Source organism: Pleurotus ostreatus, assembly GCF_014466165.1.
Source record: "Pleurotus ostreatus strain PC9 chromosome Unknown scaffold_5, whole genome shotgun sequence".
Taxonomy (NCBI): domain Eukaryota; kingdom Fungi; phylum Basidiomycota; class Agaricomycetes; order Agaricales; family Pleurotaceae; genus Pleurotus; species Pleurotus ostreatus.
Window position 1 is genome coordinate 10,076 of NW_023503160.1, and position 17,802 is coordinate 27,877.

General features: G+C 52.6%; 7 protein-coding genes across 7 annotated transcripts; 4 read left to right on the forward strand and 3 right to left on the reverse strand.

The window, feature by feature from the left end:
- Positions 1-875: 875 nt before the first annotated feature.
- Positions 876-2,993, reverse strand: PC9H_006982 (uncharacterized protein; the record flags this gene model as incomplete). Its single annotated transcript, XM_036776519.1, has 4 exons — positions 876-2,153; positions 2,203-2,569; positions 2,619-2,710; positions 2,766-2,993. The coding sequence occupies 4 exons, from the start codon at positions 2,991-2,993 to the stop codon at positions 876-878; spliced, it is 1,965 nt and encodes a 654-aa protein (XP_036630139.1).
- Positions 2,994-3,901: 908 nt separating this feature from the next.
- Positions 3,902-5,507, reverse strand: PC9H_006983 (uncharacterized protein; the record flags this gene model as incomplete). Its single annotated transcript, XM_036776520.1, has 6 exons — positions 3,902-4,258; positions 4,309-4,380; positions 4,427-4,524; positions 4,578-5,125; positions 5,189-5,289; positions 5,385-5,507. 6 exons carry the CDS (start codon positions 5,505-5,507, stop codon positions 3,902-3,904), a joined length of 1,299 nt encoding a protein of 432 aa, XP_036630140.1.
- A 798-nt stretch (positions 5,508-6,305) lies between these two features.
- On the forward strand, positions 6,306-7,093 carry PC9H_006984 (uncharacterized protein; the record flags this gene model as incomplete). The annotated part of the gene is made up of 2 exons (XM_036776521.1): positions 6,306-6,613; positions 6,670-7,093. 2 exons carry the CDS (start codon positions 6,306-6,308, stop codon positions 7,091-7,093), a joined length of 732 nt encoding a protein of 243 aa, XP_036630141.1.
- A 232-nt stretch (positions 7,094-7,325) lies between these two features.
- On the forward strand, positions 7,326-9,581 carry PC9H_006985 (uncharacterized protein; the record flags this gene model as incomplete). Its single annotated transcript, XM_036776522.1, has 1 exon — positions 7,326-9,581. One exon carries the CDS (start codon positions 7,326-7,328, stop codon positions 9,579-9,581), a length of 2,256 nt encoding a protein of 751 aa, XP_036630142.1.
- A 1,613-nt stretch (positions 9,582-11,194) lies between these two features.
- PC9H_006986 (uncharacterized protein) lies at positions 11,195-12,121 on the forward strand (the record flags this gene model as incomplete). The annotated part of the gene is made up of 2 exons (XM_036776523.1): positions 11,195-11,347; positions 11,396-12,121. 2 exons carry the CDS (start codon positions 11,195-11,197, stop codon positions 12,119-12,121), a joined length of 879 nt encoding a protein of 292 aa, XP_036630143.1.
- Positions 12,122-13,535: 1,414 nt separating this feature from the next.
- On the reverse strand, positions 13,536-14,648 carry PC9H_006987 (uncharacterized protein; the record flags this gene model as incomplete). Its single annotated transcript, XM_036776524.1, has 2 exons — positions 13,536-13,780; positions 13,835-14,648. 2 exons carry the CDS (start codon positions 14,646-14,648, stop codon positions 13,536-13,538), a joined length of 1,059 nt encoding a protein of 352 aa, XP_036630144.1.
- A 2,001-nt stretch (positions 14,649-16,649) lies between these two features.
- Positions 16,650-17,674, forward strand: PC9H_006988 (uncharacterized protein; the record flags this gene model as incomplete). The annotated part of the gene is made up of 2 exons (XM_036776525.1): positions 16,650-16,723; positions 16,780-17,674. The coding sequence occupies 2 exons, from the start codon at positions 16,650-16,652 to the stop codon at positions 17,672-17,674; spliced, it is 969 nt and encodes a 322-aa protein (XP_036630145.1).
- Between the last annotated feature and the right edge of the window lie 128 nt (positions 17,675-17,802).

The following is a 17,802-nucleotide window of genomic DNA, read 5'->3' on the forward strand; positions in this document are numbered from 1 at the left end:
AACGCACTTGACCTCCCCATACCCCCGCAACCCGCAACGCCTACCCCGTTATTGCGTACCCGCATATCTAAATGTCCATCTTCAAAGGCGTGGCCCTCGTTACAGGTGCGAGCCGGGGCATCGGACGCGCCATCGCCCTCCGCCTTGCCCACGACGGCTACGCACTCGCGCTCTGTAAAGAATGGATCGTGCAATGGCTTCGTCTTTATTTCATTCTCTTCCTTCCTTTTATATACATCCCCTTTCCGCTTTAGTCCCAGCGCCTACTATTTAGGTGTCGCCCCCTATTCCCATACCTCAGCTTCGCACCACATCCTGGTACGACTGAGGTATGTAATCCCTCGACTTGCCCGGTTATAATCTAGCGTTACTCACACATACCATTGTAGAACCTCCGCTAACTCGCTCGTTCTACAGGTAGTTATATTTACTATAATATAATTGAGCTTCGCACCACATCCTGGTACGACTGAGAACCTCCGCTAACTCGCTCGTTCTACACGCTCAACGACATCCCCTCTAACCTGCCCATTCTCAACGCGGTCAAGGTTGAGATCTAGAGCATCACGTACGATTCCAATCTATATCCTATAGTCATGTCTTTCGTCTGTCGACGCTCATACAGATACTCCGTCAGTGGACCATGGGCATGCCTACGCCGCGACCAGTATTGGTGGAAAAATGTATGTAGCTTCTGAGTAAATACAAAATGCAATATGAATCAGATGTCCATGATAGATATGTAATGCGATAGCGAATGTGTAGCAAAACGTGACAACAGAATGATGATGCAGAGGTCCGTCTTATCGTATATAGATGTAAGAAAACGACACTAGGGAAAATACGCCACGCATGGCAATGTCCTGGTAGGGAACTCATCGGCGGGGGTGTACGGCCCTTTCCAGCCAATTTTTGGGAGACCCGTCAGCGTTCACGCTGCCGCTGCTGATGTTGCTTAATCTATTCAGCCTCGATGGGGCCTGGGGTGAGGGCGGTGAGGATGATAGATATGTGGGCGACGGGGACGACGGTAGAGCCATATCATCAGGGTTAAACGAGGTTGCTTCCGGGGGCGGGCTTGTGGACATCGTACCGGGAGCACGAGGTGCGGCAGCGCCGGGAGGTAAGCCGGTGGATGTTGATGACCCGACGACGGTTGGGGTGTCGGATTCTACAGGTCTTACGGTCGGTAATGTTGATTGCGATGATAGAATGGACGTCTGCATAGGGATCTCCGTCGCAGCTATTAAAGCCGATAAACTCGGAGAATGGGAAGGAGGAGGTAGTGCGGGTACAGGTGCAGCTGTTAGAAGTGGCATCGAAGATTCGGCGTCTGCGTTAGAGAGAGGTGATGAGCGATACGCAGGTGGTGGAGTTTCCGTCCTACGCGTGAGGTTAGCGATGAATGCGAAGGGACCCTTCGTGACGGGCGGAGAAGGAGGCGCGGTAGAGATGGAGGGAGCTGCTGCTCCGACGCCTATTTCAGCGATGCCAGGGGAGCTGGATCTTGTGGCGGCGGGTGTATGAGCAGGTCCAGTTGATGGGGACGGGATGCCGCTGTACGCCGTTGAGCTAGGCAACAGGCTCTCGCCGGCACCCATCCCTCTGGCAAACGGATCGACGATGCGACTCTCTTCACCCGGAGGTGGCCAGACGCCCTCCTCTCGGAACAAACTCCCGCTCTCCGCCCGAGCGCGAAAGAGGGAAGGTGAGGAAGCGCCTCTTGCGGAGAGCGTAGATGCAGGTGAATCTCGCCCACCAATTATGCCGAAATCACCTAATGCCCCGCTCGCACTCATACCGCGAGAATGAACCTCCATAGGCATGCCCCCTGTCACGCTACTCAGTCTCGAATGCGCCCCATCCCGATCCCTATACGGCGTCATAGCAACGTCCTCTACGTCTTCATCCCCAAAGTCCTCACCCTCCAGCAATCTGGCGCGATTTTGCTGGTGCTTGCGTTTGGCTACTAGCTTCTCTACAAAGCCGAAAATGACTCGCTTGCGGTGGTTGCGACGGTAAGCGAAGATTCCGCCAATGATGATCAAGGCGAGGACAGCGGCGCCAACGGAGACACCCGCTATTAGCGAAGGTGTGGCGCGTGTAGAAGATGGGGCTGGGGACCAGAGAGACGTGGGGAGCGTGCTCGTGATCTAGAAAAGGTCAGGGGAGGATTGAGGGGAATGAGAGAGGACTACATACCGTTGTCAGCTGGCCATCCACCGTTGTAGCGATCTCCGTTGTGAAGACAGATTCGGGCATTGAAGAAGTCGGGACAATATCGTTGTCTGAGGAGGTCGGTGCAGACGAGAAGGTAGTTGTCGGATCATTTGGTTGCGAGGTCTGAGGTAGGTCGCTTGATGTTGACGGCGGGGGATCTGACGTTGACGGAGGTTCTGTCGATGGCTGGGGCTGGGAGCTTGTAGACTCGGGGGTAGAAGTCGGAGGGGCGGTCGGTTCAGAAGTAGGGGTCGACGACGGCGGCAAAGTCGGTTGGGAAGTCGGAGGATCTGTGGGTGGTACCGAGGTAGTTGGAGATGAACTTGATGTAGTGGGAGGCGGCTCCGAGCTAATGGGTTTTAGATAATGTGAACCAATAGAGCCATCAATCGACTCACGAAGGCGTACTCGCATTCGACGTTGGTGGAGTCGTGCTCTCCACTGCGCCAGTGGGTTCGTTCGGACCTGCTGAAGAAGCTGTCGTAGAGTCCTGTAGGCATCGCAGTCAGTCAATCAACCAGGATAACGTATCCATTACGGCGAACCTGTCTCACCGTGAGCGGCGGAAGGGAATCACTGCTAGCCATGGCAGAACTAGCGTCTACCTGAGTGCTCACTTGGACTGTTGTAGTTTGGCTCTCTGTAGGCTGCTGGACTGTAGGGTCGCTTGCTATTGAGCTATCTGTTGGTTGTGGGCTGGACGGCGACTCGTCGCCGCTTGGATCTGGTGTTTGTCTTGGCAAATGAGCTCGCCTAACCGATATGAGGGACATTAGGATACGTGAGGCAAAGTCAGTAGTTGAAATCTAGGTGGTAGAGGAAGAAAGATGGATGAACATGGTGAGAACGATGGAAATGGTGAGCGCGTGTGTTTGACGAGTTCTTTGTGAAGCCCACGACGGCCAAAAGTTGAAATAACATGCATAGCCACTCGAGATCATTAATCGTGTGATATCTCTAGCGCCACACCAATAGACGCTCGGACGGGCAATGTATGTCCGTAACCAGGAGGTAAGTAGGTGCTTAGTGGGGGCGACAATGAGCTCGCGACAGGAACGGGCATGTGTGGCGCAACCATACAATTCATCGCTGATACAGCGTAAACAGCCAGGCAGGGCTGTATCCGGATAATGCTGTACTTAACTCACCTCTGCACAGGATACATTTCATTCCATCTCATAACATCATCCTTGTTGGCGCGAACGTTGCTCTGCCAACAATGTCGTTGAACGCCTGGTTCTTCGTGGATGGGGGAGCGATACGGAATCGCCCTGAAATAGTCGAATCGCCTGTAAAAAGATGTTATGATACATGTCCGAACCACAAACTGCCATGGTATAAGGCTGTCTATATACCATTACTACAGACCATGAAGGTGGACAGGCGGACAGTAGTAATAGATGCATTATGAGAATTTTCACAGTACGTACTGTTTTCATTCGGGAAATACAGAACAAGAAAGCCGCGAAAATGAGGGAGAAAGGGATAAAGGGTGAATGAACATATATAGTAGCGGGGAAGCAAAAAGCACGACTGGTCGAAAATGTGAACGAGGGAAAAGCAAACGGCGGCAGTCCGTAATCATCCGGATAAAGCTTGAAGAGATGCGCAAGCCTTCTAATCAGCCATAGCGACATCACCCGAGTCGGCAGCTATCGTTGTCGTAGGTTCTGCGCTGTAGTCAGACATGGACCTCCTGATAAAGTCGATACTGCGAACCTGTTGCCTCAGCCTTGCCGTCCAAATCCATGGCCGCTGTCTTGTCTGTCACTACGCTTGTCAACGCCACAGTATCCGACTGCGCCATCTCAGCGCTATGCCCGTTAGCGTCGCCCGCCCCAGTTATTGCTGCCGATAGTCCATTGACCGACGTCCCGTTCGTGTTGCCACTGCCGTTGGTCGTCGTTCGGTTCAGAATATGATGCCATGTCTCGACGAGGTCCTTCGCGCGGTTTCGGAACTTGAATTCGGCGTCCCGAGGCACTTTTCCCTCATCAAGAGCCGCGATATGGCGCATGACTTTGCCGATCTTGGAAAACTAAGCAGTTGTGAGGATTCGAGAGGTAATGAGGGATCGTAGTGACGTACTTGGAGGTACTGGATGGTCATCTTGTTGTACGTCTCGATGGTGGTGAAAAGGGAGTCGATGGCAGGCATTTCCTATACGACATAAGTACCAAGTGGAGTAGAAATTGTGGCCGCGTACATCCTCCTTAGGCATCGCCTTTGGACTTAGGAACGTCTTTTGGAGTTTGTGGCGCCATTCTCGTACTTTAACAGCTTCGGGGTCTTTGGCCAGATCAGCTGGCGCCAACATGAGCAAAGTGGCGGCTCGCTTTCAATGAGGGGGAACTCACCCTCAAGATCCTCTTCCTCTTTCTCGTTACGCTTAGTCTTTTTGGCTGGAGGTGGCGAAGTGACAGGATTGCTTGGGCCACTGTCGCCTTCTTCGTCTTCCTCACGGCCTTCGCCGTCGTCTTCCGACTCTACCATCGCCTTGCTCTTTGCGCCACTCTTCCGTCCCTTCGCAGGAGTCTTCCTCGCTGTAGCTTTGGTAGACGCAGGCTCTTCCGAGCCCTTCTTCGCCGTCGACGCCCTAGGTTTCTTCGGAGTCTTGGTTTTCGACGCACTAGCCGCATCCGACTCTCGTTTGCGCTTTTTAGACTTTTTCTGGCCTCCTTCACCACCCTCCCCGTCGCTATCGTCTAGTTGGTCGACATCGGCGTTGGCTTCGGCTTCATCGAGCGCGGCTATGCGCTCCTCGATGTTCTCCTCCCACTCCTTCGGATCGAGGGCAATCTTGAAACCCTCTAGAAGTTCTCCGTTCTTTTTGTGAGGTGCGTTGAGGTAGGATTGGATTTCGTGCACTTGAAGCTTCGATATGTCCTTCGACGCAAGCCACGCACTAGTGACAGGAGATTTGTGTAGATGAGCCGATATGTCGAATGGGAACATGTACAATACGTACTAGTCTCCCCTTGGAAAGAAACGGACGCAATGACTCGTCGTCTTCTTTCCCTGTGGTTTCTCTTTCAAGACGCCTTTAGGGACTCCAGCGGGGTCTACAATCTACGATTCCGCCAGGCAAAAAGGCACCACGCGCCGCGAGTTCGGGGATAGAGAGTGAGCACGACGGACGCGACCAGCGCGAAGAGAGTACTCACCATGCCAGGCCATGACGGGAACCCGCGCACTTTGCCAAGGACGATGTCCCGGACGTCATATGAGGCTGCTGGAGGTGCAGGCTGCTTCGATTGCTTCTGGGAGCCTTTTTTTGCTGTGCTCATCGTGCGTGATGTTGGAGAGCGCGTTCGGACGATGAGTGTGAAAGCACAAGAGTCGCATTTCCATCAACAAAGGCGCTAATGGCAACAACTTCTCACGAGGGTCTGTGCACGGGACGAGCCCCTGATCCCCTAACAGATCTCCATCATGAGGAACCGTGACATTCAATAGGACGTAGTAAAAGTATATGAAATTGGTGGCCATCCTTTCACGATAGGTCAACCTCGCAATACTTTCTTCCATGGCGACTCTTTTCGTCGAACGCGGACACGGTAGCTTAACAGCAATCATAGATCGCGAACGGATACTTCTCTTGGCCCAAACCGATCCCACGGCGTTGAACACCAAACCATTTGAGGCTCTGGAGTCACCTTACCCCCCTTCCGAAGGCTTTGTTGCGCTAACTGTAAATTTAAACGGTCTCTCATTGGATAGTCCGGGTTCTCCTTCACCCGTTGACGCTGGTCTAGTGGTATGCTCCCGACCCAGGCCATCACAGCGATTCTCTTCATCGTGATTCATCCGGCCAGATATCTCCCTCGTGCTCAAGGTTAGTATGGGCAGCTGCGCCCAGGGAGGTGTCTCTTTACGGTGGATTTCGCCCTTCTGTAAGGCTTCGGAGCATGAAAGAATGGGATCTACTAGATAAAGAGTATTTGCAGGAGCCACGATCATTGTGGTTCCGCCATGGCCAGTCCCTCACATTGGATCGTTGTTATTGATTAGATGAGAGTACCCCTGTCTCCTGGGGCCTAAGTCGCGACCCTGCTACCACGAGTGAACTGTGGCACGCGACGACCATGCTTCACTCTAAACGCCATCCATCATCGAAGACGATGTTCACTGGAACTTCTGCCCCAACCCAAGCATCTCACAAACGGCGTCGACTCATCAGCCCTCCGCCTCATCTTTCTAATGACGATGGCCCTTTGAATCTGTCCACTCCAACCGGGCTATCCGTGCTGACTCAAGGGTCGCCGACGGGGGAATCGAAAGGAAAACTAGCAGCTACTGGAGGTCCTAAGAATCCTATCCTCACGAACGCTTATTGTACTTCTTGTCGCCGAATTCTGCACGCGACCAGAACGGGCATCGTTGAGTGTGCGCGGTGCGTGGAGACGTTTCTTCCTTTCTCTTAGTCCCGATTACTAACCAATCTGACAGATGCAACGCCATCTCATGTGCCATTTGTTCCCGACGATGTACTCAAAACATTCCTTCTTATCCTCCCACACCACAACTCTCGTTCACCCCGACACCAACCCCTTCCCCCTCCTTCCCCATCCGACGCCTCGCTCTCCATGCTGCCAACGACACCAACTCTCTAAGTGTAAATCTCACGGCGAAATCTGACGACGCATCAAAGAAAAGGAAGAATGCCACGAACGATCGACCTCACGATAATGCTAGCTGCGCAGCCAAATTCTTCGTCCGGATACCCTTTGAGGAAAGTTCGCTCTTGACCTTTGCTGATGGGAACGTGAAAGTCGACGCCGATGGAGGGGGATGTGGGAGAGTGGTGTGCAAGGGATGTTGTTATGAGGATGGCGAGGCCGTCACTTGCTTTTCGTGTAACGGGACCCGCTAGCCGACTTAGAATTAGTAATTCAATCTCACCTAGAATGAGTCTCTTTGAGAGTTCGCTGCGGCACGTAAGTGGATGCAGCGAAAGACAGTCAGGCCCTGAACGAAGTACAGGGGCTAGGAGAACCGGTTCCAACGTAAGATGAGCGTTGGCGCCAATTGTCAGAATTGTCAGGGAGACCTGCATCAGTGCAAGATGCTCCAACATCAACGTTTCAAGTCGACCACATCAGACAATGCATAAAGTACGGACAACGTCGCTCAAAGACTTCTTAGGTATACGTAGCCATATATCTATCACATCCAAATCCAACCCATCCAATGGCTCGTCAATCTACCCTAGTCCAAATACCGCGTTATGCTCTACGTGCGCCGCCATCGATTTTCATGCCATGCTCGCAGAAGGCGTCTCCAAAGAGAACGCCGTTCCATTGGGCCCGCTGCTGGACATTGTGCAGAAAGCCAAAGCGCCGACACCATGCGCGTTCTGTAGGCTGGTCGACACTGCATTCCAGCGGTCCTGGGCGTTGGATAGCTTACCGGCCGATCTGCACGAAGAGCTACGCAGCGTGACGTGTAGTTTATACTCAGAAGTACGGGGCTGCTTTACCAGCCCGCTGCCGCCTTTGAAAGAACATTGCCACCGGCTGAGTGTCCTCCCTTCGAAGCGTCCTCCACGGATTTCCCAGTTATCGATGGCAGCACGCACTCGCCTTGTCCAAGATATCCAACTAATGGAAGAGGACGCACTGTTATTCAATCGCAAGACGGACGCTCATGGTAGGAAAGTAGAAGACGTCGTCGATATTGGGTTACTGAAGACGTGGATGAAGCGCTGCAAGGACGGACATGAGGACGTTTGCGAGAAGGTCTGGTGGAGGGATTGGAAGGAGCGCCTACCGAAGACGGTGAGGATGGTAGATGTGAAGAAGATGCGCATTATACCTGTACCCGACGATTGCCGGTACATTGCGCTGTCGTACGTTTGGGGTGGAGTTGGCTCGACGTACCAAACCATGCAAGAGAATATCTCGAGGCGCATGAGGACTGGAGGACTGGACGTATCGATTCTGCCGGCTACGATTGTCGACTCTATCGAGTTATGCAAACGACTCGGGGAACGATACCTGTGGATCGACGCACTCTGTATCGTCCAGGATAGTCCAGATGATAAGGCGATGCAGATTGGGGTGATGGAAATGATATACGGAGGGGCATTCGTAACTTTGTTCGCTGTTGGAGGACAGGATGCACGCGCCGGTCTTCCCGGCTTTCGGCCAGGAACACGGGAAAAACATCAAACCATCGAAGTGGTGAAAGATCTACATCTCGCCGTGCCTTTACCTGACCTCAAAGAAGTACTGGCGAAGTCCGTATGGGGGACGAGGGGCTGGACATACCAGGAGGTAATGCTCTCCCGGCGGCGAATTTTCTTTACCGAGCAGCAAGTCTACTTCCAATGTCTAGAAGATATCTGGGCCGAGGACGTCTTCGCTGAACATAGAGGAGAATCGGACGCCTACCACCCCCTACGCTTTACGGGAGTCATGAGCTTCATGTTCAGAGACGCGCCTTCGCGCGAGATGGCAAAACTCTTCACCAGCGGGTATCAATCCGTAGTCGACGAATACACACCCCGAAACCTCACTAATGAGCTCGACGCTATTGACGCCGTCTCCGCGTTGATCACCACCATATCCAAGGCGTACAGACTAGACAAGACAGCATTCCAGTACGGGATGCTATTACGAGATCTAGACAATGCTATGCTGTGGAGTCCCGTGGATAGCGCGGCACTTGTGCGTCGAGCGATTCCAGCTGGATCTCCGTGGCCTTCGTGGTCGTGGGTCGGCTGGCGCGGGGGCATCCAGTACTTGGATAAATGGTCGTTCGGTGGAAGCCATCCCGGCGTATCTGAATCCTTGGTCGATACGTGGTATATCGTCGAAGGCGGAACTGCCAAGTCGATAGACGTCCGCCGAACAGGTCCCTCAGGCTTCCCGACGCAGAATAAGAGGTATTCTCATCCGAAGGGCCCAGTGGACGTGCAGAAGATTCCGCGGCTACCTGAAGGAACTCTCGTATTTCGGACAACGGTTGCTACGTTTGAAGTAGGGGAGCTAGACACTCTGAAGAGTGATAGGACCGCTGAAGTTCAGAATGGGTTGTTCGCTCTCATGAGCGGGGGCCCTCGTGTAGCCGCTGCTGGACGGATATTCATACCTTTACAAACCAAAGCCGGATCGCAGCCTGCCTTCACGAAAGTTGAACTCGTCGTTCTGTCAAGATGCGGCGGAGAAACGGGAATCTACGACGAGAACATCTATGGTAAAATGTACTCTTCGTCGTTTTTATATGTAATGGCCGTGAAGCCTACAGAAGCCGACTCCGCCAGGAAAGTGGGAGTAGTAGAGAGGATCGGCTTGGGGATCATATTTGAGCAAGCGTGGTTGGAGGCGAACACAGTAGAGAAAGTGGTGTACCTTGCTTAACATGTATATGGGCGTCAGTATCAGGAATCAACACGCCAGAAGTCCAAGAGCCTGACGTTCGGGATCTCTAAGATGAGACTGGGTTACGCAAAATCAGACAGAACGGGTGGAATTTGAGAATTGACTGTCTATATGCATGGCTTACGATGAACAGCATGGCGTACAAATCAAACAAAATAAACGGTAATGACATGCAAGCACTCCTTGGGGTCTGACATCGTAAGAGGATGCACGGTTCTAGTAGACTCATTTGCTCTTGCAGAGGTCTACGCAACGAGCCGGGGTTATGGACCACGATAACAAGTTTGTAGAGCCAATGCACACCGCTTAGTTACGCAGCACGAACGGTGGCACCATTGGCGACGTTCCATTGTCAAACAAGCCTGTCTGCTTTACGCGAAAGTGCACCAAGAGAGGCTGTAGGGATTTTCTTGCGCCCAGTCCATGGCGAACCAAACTGATCGGCTTACGACTACATTGCAAGATGGAGCGTCCGTCACGGACTGGTGATTCGGGTGGCAGCTAGAGTTCCGTTCGCTTTCGACATTCGTGACGAACCTGGATAGGGTTGCCTTTCATTGCGAGCGAAGAACAGCTAGGAACACTGTTGTCGAAGACAACGACAAAGACTTTGAGTCCACTCTGTAAACGAGCGTGTGCACCGCAGGACGTCTGTCAATGGTACGTGGAGGAAGGAGGACATGGAAGAAAAGCTTCAAGATGAGAGCTCCGGGTTTTGAAGGAATTCTGATCGTGATCGGTCCAGACGATCGTTGCTAAGCGTCAAGCGCCCAGTTGCTATAGACGATCATGATAATACAGAAAATACACTGCACTTATACTGCACGCAGCGTGCTGTAACTGCTCGCTCTTTGAGCTGAGCTTGGACGGTGTGGTCTTCGTTCCTCCCAGCCTCGCTCTCCAAATATCCAACATTCCCTTCGTTCACGACTCCCCCTCCTAGCTCCCCCTCTGTACTACTTTTCAAACGAAACGACCAACCTGTAGAACCTATACCCCGGTCACAAAGACGGAGAAAGGAATAAGAACGAGATGTCGACGCGGTTTGGCAATTTCAAACCGCTAAGCTCCGACATGCCCAGTTATCCGGGGTGTAATCTATTTTATCAGGGCCAGCTTCGGTTTCGAATGAACTTGACCGGGTTTCAGCTACAATCGCACTCCCCTGCCACGGTCCTAGGTCTATCATCCCCGTCTTTGTCTGCACCCGTGGGCATCGACCCGACATGCAGAATCCAGCGCGCAGAGCAGAACGGATCGCTGGGGAACATCGCTAATGTCGTAGTTTGTGGGCTTTTCTCCAGAACCAACTACTCCTCAGTCAAAAAAAGATCATATCAGGTGATCGATTTGCAAAAATGTGTCAATCAGATTCAACTCCGAGACTTGGTATAGTCTAGCCACCACCACAAGTAACAATATCTCGCCTGGAGGGCTTCTTACGGCTCCCGCTAATTTCAGCTCAGAGCAATAAACTTCTACCGCTATGTGTAGCGTCGTTCGTGAAGAATTAGCGGGCAAAGTTCTCAAGACTGACCCGTCTGTTTTCAGACGCCTCGATATCGAATGATCTGGTAGATTCCTGTGCTGAAATGTCTGCGCATCAGAATGAGGAACTCTTTGATGACCTCGAAAGCGTCGTGGCCGCAGCAGCGAGACCCCCGGTCAGAAAATCTGACCACACTGCAGAGCTCGATGCACGGGCGAAGGGGGATGGTTGGAAGGTAGAAATGTACCCACCGCTCGTGAGTCTACAAATTTGTCGCATCTTCCAAATTTGATATTTTCTTTAGCAACGACTGTGTGGCTATATCTTCAATTACTCGCACGCGAGTGAACCCAAAGCGACGAGGAACATCACGATCGCTGCGAACAGGCAACTCAAGGGCGAAGTATATACAACCGGCTTTCCAAGCGTTTCGCCGGATGGAACTGGATCTTGCGTCCCAGAGTGTGACTCTTGGATCGACGTGGACTGGCTCGTTGCGATCAAAGCGAGGGAGGACCAAGGTGTTGTTGCGACAGGTACAACCATCTCCGAAGTTGTCTTACAGGCCGCTGATTATGCTCGACTACCCCTGTCGTGTCGGTTTTTTCAGCTTTTCTCGGTTGCGCTTCTCGTTTTCGGGCCCAAGTTCATGGTGGGTATCTTCGACCGCGATGGCGTATCGCTTTCCCCTATATTCGACTTCTGCGACGGTGGAATCGGTTTCAAAACGTTTATCCGAGTGGTTCGTAGGCTTGTCAGCCCTCGCCTCTCGGATGTTGATCTCGGGCGCGACCCTACTGCTATACCTCTGCGCGACTCGCCTGATCTCCACAATGATAATCGTAATCTCGCAGTTACACTCGGTGTATCTCCAGACTTCCCACCTTATGCCCGAGGGAGCTCTCAACCATGGAGCATGGAGCAGCTTCTACGAAATGGGTCCATGAGGTGTGGGGGACAATTGATCCTCCCATCTGGGTGCCTCTATCCCTCATTGGTCGGGGGGGACGAATATATGGCGTGTGATTAAGTCTGGCAATTGGCAAGTCGCTGCTGGGGCATCGATTCGGTTCTCAAGAATTCATGGCGCGTCAGCGATCGCACGGGAGAGGCTTTCATCTATGGGAGCCTCAATGGGCACCCCCTGGCGTAGCTCGCTTTCTTCGAGGAGGCGACACTGTGTCCACCGCCTCATCCTCCAGACCATTGGGCGGCCGTTGTTGCATTTTGTGGACTATCTTGAGTTATTCAGAGCGTTCCGTGCGGCCGTTGTCGGTAAGTACCGTTGGCTTTATCGCGAGGGCGCCTTCTCAGTATGCTTTCGCCCGATAGGTCATCAGCAACTTGTCACTCATGGAATTCTCCACCGCAATATAAGTGCCGGGAATATCATGATATCTGCTTCGCATACCCCTAGCGCGGGCGAAGAAGGGTTCGTAATGGACTTGGAATTTGCCTCGATTGATCAAGTCGTGCATGTTACGAGGATTCCCGGAGCCCCCGAGCATACGATATGCAGCACTGCTCAGCGCGGCGTCCAGATGACTGTATGATTTCGGCTCTTCATAATCGAGTATCTCCCTGATGTCAGCTAAACTGCAGGGGACCGTGCAATTCATGGCCAGAGAAATCCTGGAGTCTATCGTGAACAGCAACCCGATCCAACACACGGAAGCGCATCATCTCGAATCATTCGCATGGGTATTCGCATATACGGTTTTGCGCCGTTTGCTCTGAGAATCCGAAGACGAAGCGAACACAATGTTTTTCAAGGACGATCGGATCACTGTCAGGAAGCTGCACGACGGATCGTTCGGAGCTCTGGGACTGCGCAATGTACTCCGTCAACGAAAATCATTGGATACGTTTAAGATCGCCAAATTAGTCCCAGAAAGAGTGATTCCAGGCGTGATTGGTGAGTTTATGACGATTTTGGGAGCTTTTGTCCGCGCAAATTATGAAGACAACAGCCCGGTTTCTTTGGTCTTGTCTGCTACCCTTCCGCCCACAGTCTTTCTGCGTTCGCGAACGAAGATGACACACCTCCATCTCATCCGGTTCATCGACGCCACCATTCAGACGATAGTGAACGAAACGCAAGTAGATGGTTGATTGCCTTTCGGCGGTTTTGGGGACATGTGTTCAGGGAGACAAACAGAGACTATGTACGTAGAGACATTTGTGACTATACATATCTGGAGTATCTAGAGTATCCATATGCTGAATGAAACAATGGCAGTGCGTCACAGAAACTTGCATGGGATCATGGAAGGAAGAACGGGAGGATTTAGATGTCGTTACTCAGCAAGGGAAGTAAGCATGCCAAGCAGTCCCGATTCATTGAACAGAGAGACTCAATACATTGCAGATCGTACAGGCAGTTAGTGTGGCGACTAGACTACGAGGATCCCAATCTTCGTAGACACAAGCGAGCGCGAAATGTCTCAAAATATGCCACTGGCCATCATCTTTTCCCAAGGCTGCCAATCATGGTCGATGATTTGAACAATGGGACCCCCCAGGGACCGGCGATAGCGCATTGACGACCCTATTCCTGCTTCCACGGCTAGGTACTCCAAGTTCTCAATGTCACGAAATGCCTTCTGAGCTACTTCGTTCGAACGCGTGCTTGCCGCTGGAACGACTAAGATGATAGCTTTCAGACTCGAAGTTGCGAGATGCTGCCAATCTAGATCAATTAGCGGCTTTCTCAACACACGCGTGTCAGTCGAGCCTAGTACACAGACTGAGGGCAGAATGCTTACGGAGCGCTCGCGAAGTTTGAGGCACACTACGTTTGGGAGAAGGGATATCAGCGCAGCAGCGGATGGGAAGTGGATTGGAGTTGTGAAGTCCACCACGCGCACAGAGGGGAGCACGGCTGCTACTTCACGCACAAGCTCGTTTGGGATGGGGGTAGAGCGATTGTCCATAGGGAAATTGTCAATTTTAAGATGAATCACGGAAGGCCTCCCTAATTTCGACGCGACACGGAGTGAACATGATAGAGAGTGGAGCATGGGAAGTGCGGTCGGCGACAACGGGGGAGTATCCGCAGTCCAAAACCCACTCATCTGGATGATCTTCAGCGTCGGGTGATCCATAAGGAGCTGTTCTAATTCTGGCGAGTAGGCGGTATTCTCTATGACAAGATGTGTGAGCTGTGCGTGCCGTGGGACAAGGCTCAGCGTCTCCGGCTCTATGATGGGTATTCTGATGCTCAGATGGCGCAAATTTGGTAGGAATGGCAGTATTTTGTCTACGTTTTCGTCCTCAATCAGGGGGGAGATGAATCGGAAGACGGTGAAGGACTTTGTGAATCGGAGGTTTTTGTTGGACTTGGCGGTTCGGGCGAGCTTCGCCAGCGCATCGATATGAGGCGACGAACTGGAACTTGTACTAGTCAAGGAGTGGGAGTCAAATGTAAGTTCTCTGTACAGAGAAGGAATAGCAAATGCGCTCATTTGCTGGGAAATCGTGAGGAGCTTCCATAGCGTCTTGAGACAGTCGACAAGATCCACGATGTGGTATACAATCTCGTTTGGGAGGTCTTTCATTCTCTGCGCTAGAAATACCATCCCTTAGGCATCAGTATACGTGCTCAACTGCGAGTTCGAAAGGTCTTACACCGCGGAATCAGATATGGCGTCGAACAAGGGCGATCGTGGCTGTGCACTACCTCTGAGTCACGTAATCTGATCATGATCGGATCAGAGTTTCAAAAACAGTTCGAGCGCGCCGTGCTCAACGCTGATATTGCTATCTCTCTCCAGTGGCTCTTGATCCCCACGGTTTTTGGCTTGTACATAACTTGGTCCTGTTGTCATCCGGCAGCATGTACGCAAAGCGCGCCATCCTCGCACTTCTGCGGCTCGAACGACTCTACGTCGCAACGAGCAGTACATCAATCACTGGTCGACCCGATCCGGGAGCCCCTCATTCGCTCGTGCGTCGCCTGGGAAAGAGACGATAAATCTTGTCGGTCATTTTGCGCGACAACCAAGTTGTTCCGAATTGACAAAGGACTTCGATGGGATAAGAGAGCGGGCCTTGAGGAAGCAGGTCAACCAACGGGTTAGCACGTACCAATCATCTTACTGCCTACACCATTGCCGTATACACCGCAGCCCGAGTAGACCTATATCCTGCATAAATGACCTGATCCACTGCACTTGGTTCTGCCAACTGTCAAAGCATTCGTGCGGGCGCCATGTTCAGCAACACCGTACACCGCAAGTCGTCCTGACTTCCGATGTGACTCACAACTGACTGCCAGCGAGTTTGTGTATGTCAAGCACTTGATCTTCTAGGAATTGCTGATTGGAACCGTTGAGAATAGGACTTGACGTATCGCTTGGGGATCTCATACCCTTTTCTCCATGCTATGGGCGATGTTGATGGTCAACTAAATCATAAAACTCCCGCAAGAATATCTATAGCATGACTACATGCTCCCATTCGCCTCGAGGACACCCAGCGAAACACCTACCCCGCTAAACGAAGCCCTGGCTCTGGATAGAGGGATAAAGGTACACCACGAATAGTCTTGTGCGATTCCCCCAACGTTGCACGGCGCACTTCCAAACTGTTCGATATTTTTTTCGACATGGGTGCTAACAGCACAGTAAAACGGCGACTCGACTCACAAGCTGGTCGAGTTTTCGGACACACTTTAACGGGATTGACCCTTGAGGGTGGTGTGTATTTCGGCGAAATAACGACGTGGTCGTCTACGGCCCATGTCGTTGGCCAAGATGGGCAAGCTAGGGCTCCGACGTCCAGCTCCGAGGGAAAGGAGTCCGGCGGGCCGAGAAATAGTGCGCTAGGTGTATGGTATGGAGGGGCGCTGGGGGCTGGGGGCGGAGCGGGGTACACCATTGATGGAGACAACGCAGGACGAAGCCGCGTTCTAGCTAAGGCGTCATGAGAGGCTAGCCATCTTGAGAGCTAAAGCCTGCCAACGCACTATTTGACCGTCAGTACTTCAGTTTCCAATCTTAGGGAACGGAGGCGTACGAGGAAGGGATAAGATGTAGACTCGCCGGTATCGATTGCAATACAGCTTAGGAGTCGAGCCTCCCGGTGCCTGTTCGACCGTTAGAACTTCATCCTCGCGTCTGTGGCGTTAGCGCCCGCCCCTCCGCGCCCTTCGGACGTTCGAAATGCTGAAACTCCTCCGACTCGCATGCAGGCTTGGCACTTTCTACAGTGTCCAACCGCGTATCAGCCAGCCCGACAACAGCAGATCATCCCTCATCTCAACAACCAGCTTCGAACGTGTTACAATTGCCTTCGACTATCCCCGCCCGACTTAAACGAGTCGATTGCGTTCGCGAGCACTGTGTGGCGGGTGCGGAGAATGCGTTTCGCGTCGACCCTGCTGATAGTGTCGCCATGCGGTGAGCTCGGTACTCGTTCTCAAACATTGTGGAATGTATTGGGGCATCATATAAAGTCTGTAAAGAACGAAGGGAGTTTCGTCAGTCTCTTCGGCCTTTCGCTTTCCTTTACTCGCATCTCCTGTGCTGGGCACTGTATCGTTCTTGTCATCTCTCATCATGGTTCACAATAACATTCCGGCGTTCTTGCTCGCCTGCTCAATCTTCCACGCTGGAATGACATATGCCTCATCGTAAGTCCTGAAACTATTGCCGCTATCCCTTCAACTCACCTTGCGTTTTTTGATAGTGACAATCAAGCGACGGGCTCTGACGCCGTGAAACCCTCCTACGACACTTTCGCTGTGCGAGATATCGATTACATGTCCAGCGTTTACGCTCGTGAACCCGAACCCGAGTCAGATTTCTGGGGGCACGAAGCGCGAGAGCTCGATGGTGACGACGATCACAACACTCCCTCAGATTCCTCCCATAACCACAGCGCACGCGAAGTCGACGGAGACGTCCACGCTAGCGGCGATAATCACCACCAACGCCGAGCAGCTCTGGACTACGTTATGGACCTCGCCGCACGCTCAGTCGATCAAGACGATCACGAAGACGAACGGCTAGCACGACGTGAACAGCTCGACCGCATCGTCGAGCTTGCTGCGCGATACGCACCCCCTCAGCCACCGCCCAACGATAACGATAAAGATAAGGACAACAGCGAGCGCAGCCTCGCTGATGACGAGCGCCTGGAAGCGCGATCTGCTCTGGGGATGGCGCTGCGCCCGTTCGCGAAGGAGCTCGGGGACGTCATCAAGCAGGTTATCGCCAACAAAATGCACAGACGCGAGGAGGCTGACGATGGAGGGGAGTTCGATGCGCGGGATCTGCACGATGCGGTCCACGACGAGCTGGTGGCGCGAAGCGCGTTTGGGATGGCGTTCAGGCCCATTGCACAGGAGCTCGGGCGCGCGTTCAGGACGGCGGTACTCGAGAAGGTGAAGAAGCGGGAGGTGGAGGAGTTGGAGATGCGCAGTGCGTTTGGGATGGCGTTCCGCCCTATTGCGCAGGAGCTGGGGAGGGCGTTTAGGACTGCCATCCTTGAGAAGGTGAAGCGAGAGATTGACGATCGCGCGGAGGCTGATGGGGTGCTGGAGAGCCGCGAAGACGTAGTCGAGTCTGCCCTGCAATCATAATCTGACCGTTCGTTCTAAGTTATTTTTAAATGTATTCTTAGCATCTAGTTCATTTATCCGCCATACTGGCAGTAATTCAAGTATGGTCAGATTTACACTGGGTTTGATTCTGATAGAGACAGCTTACT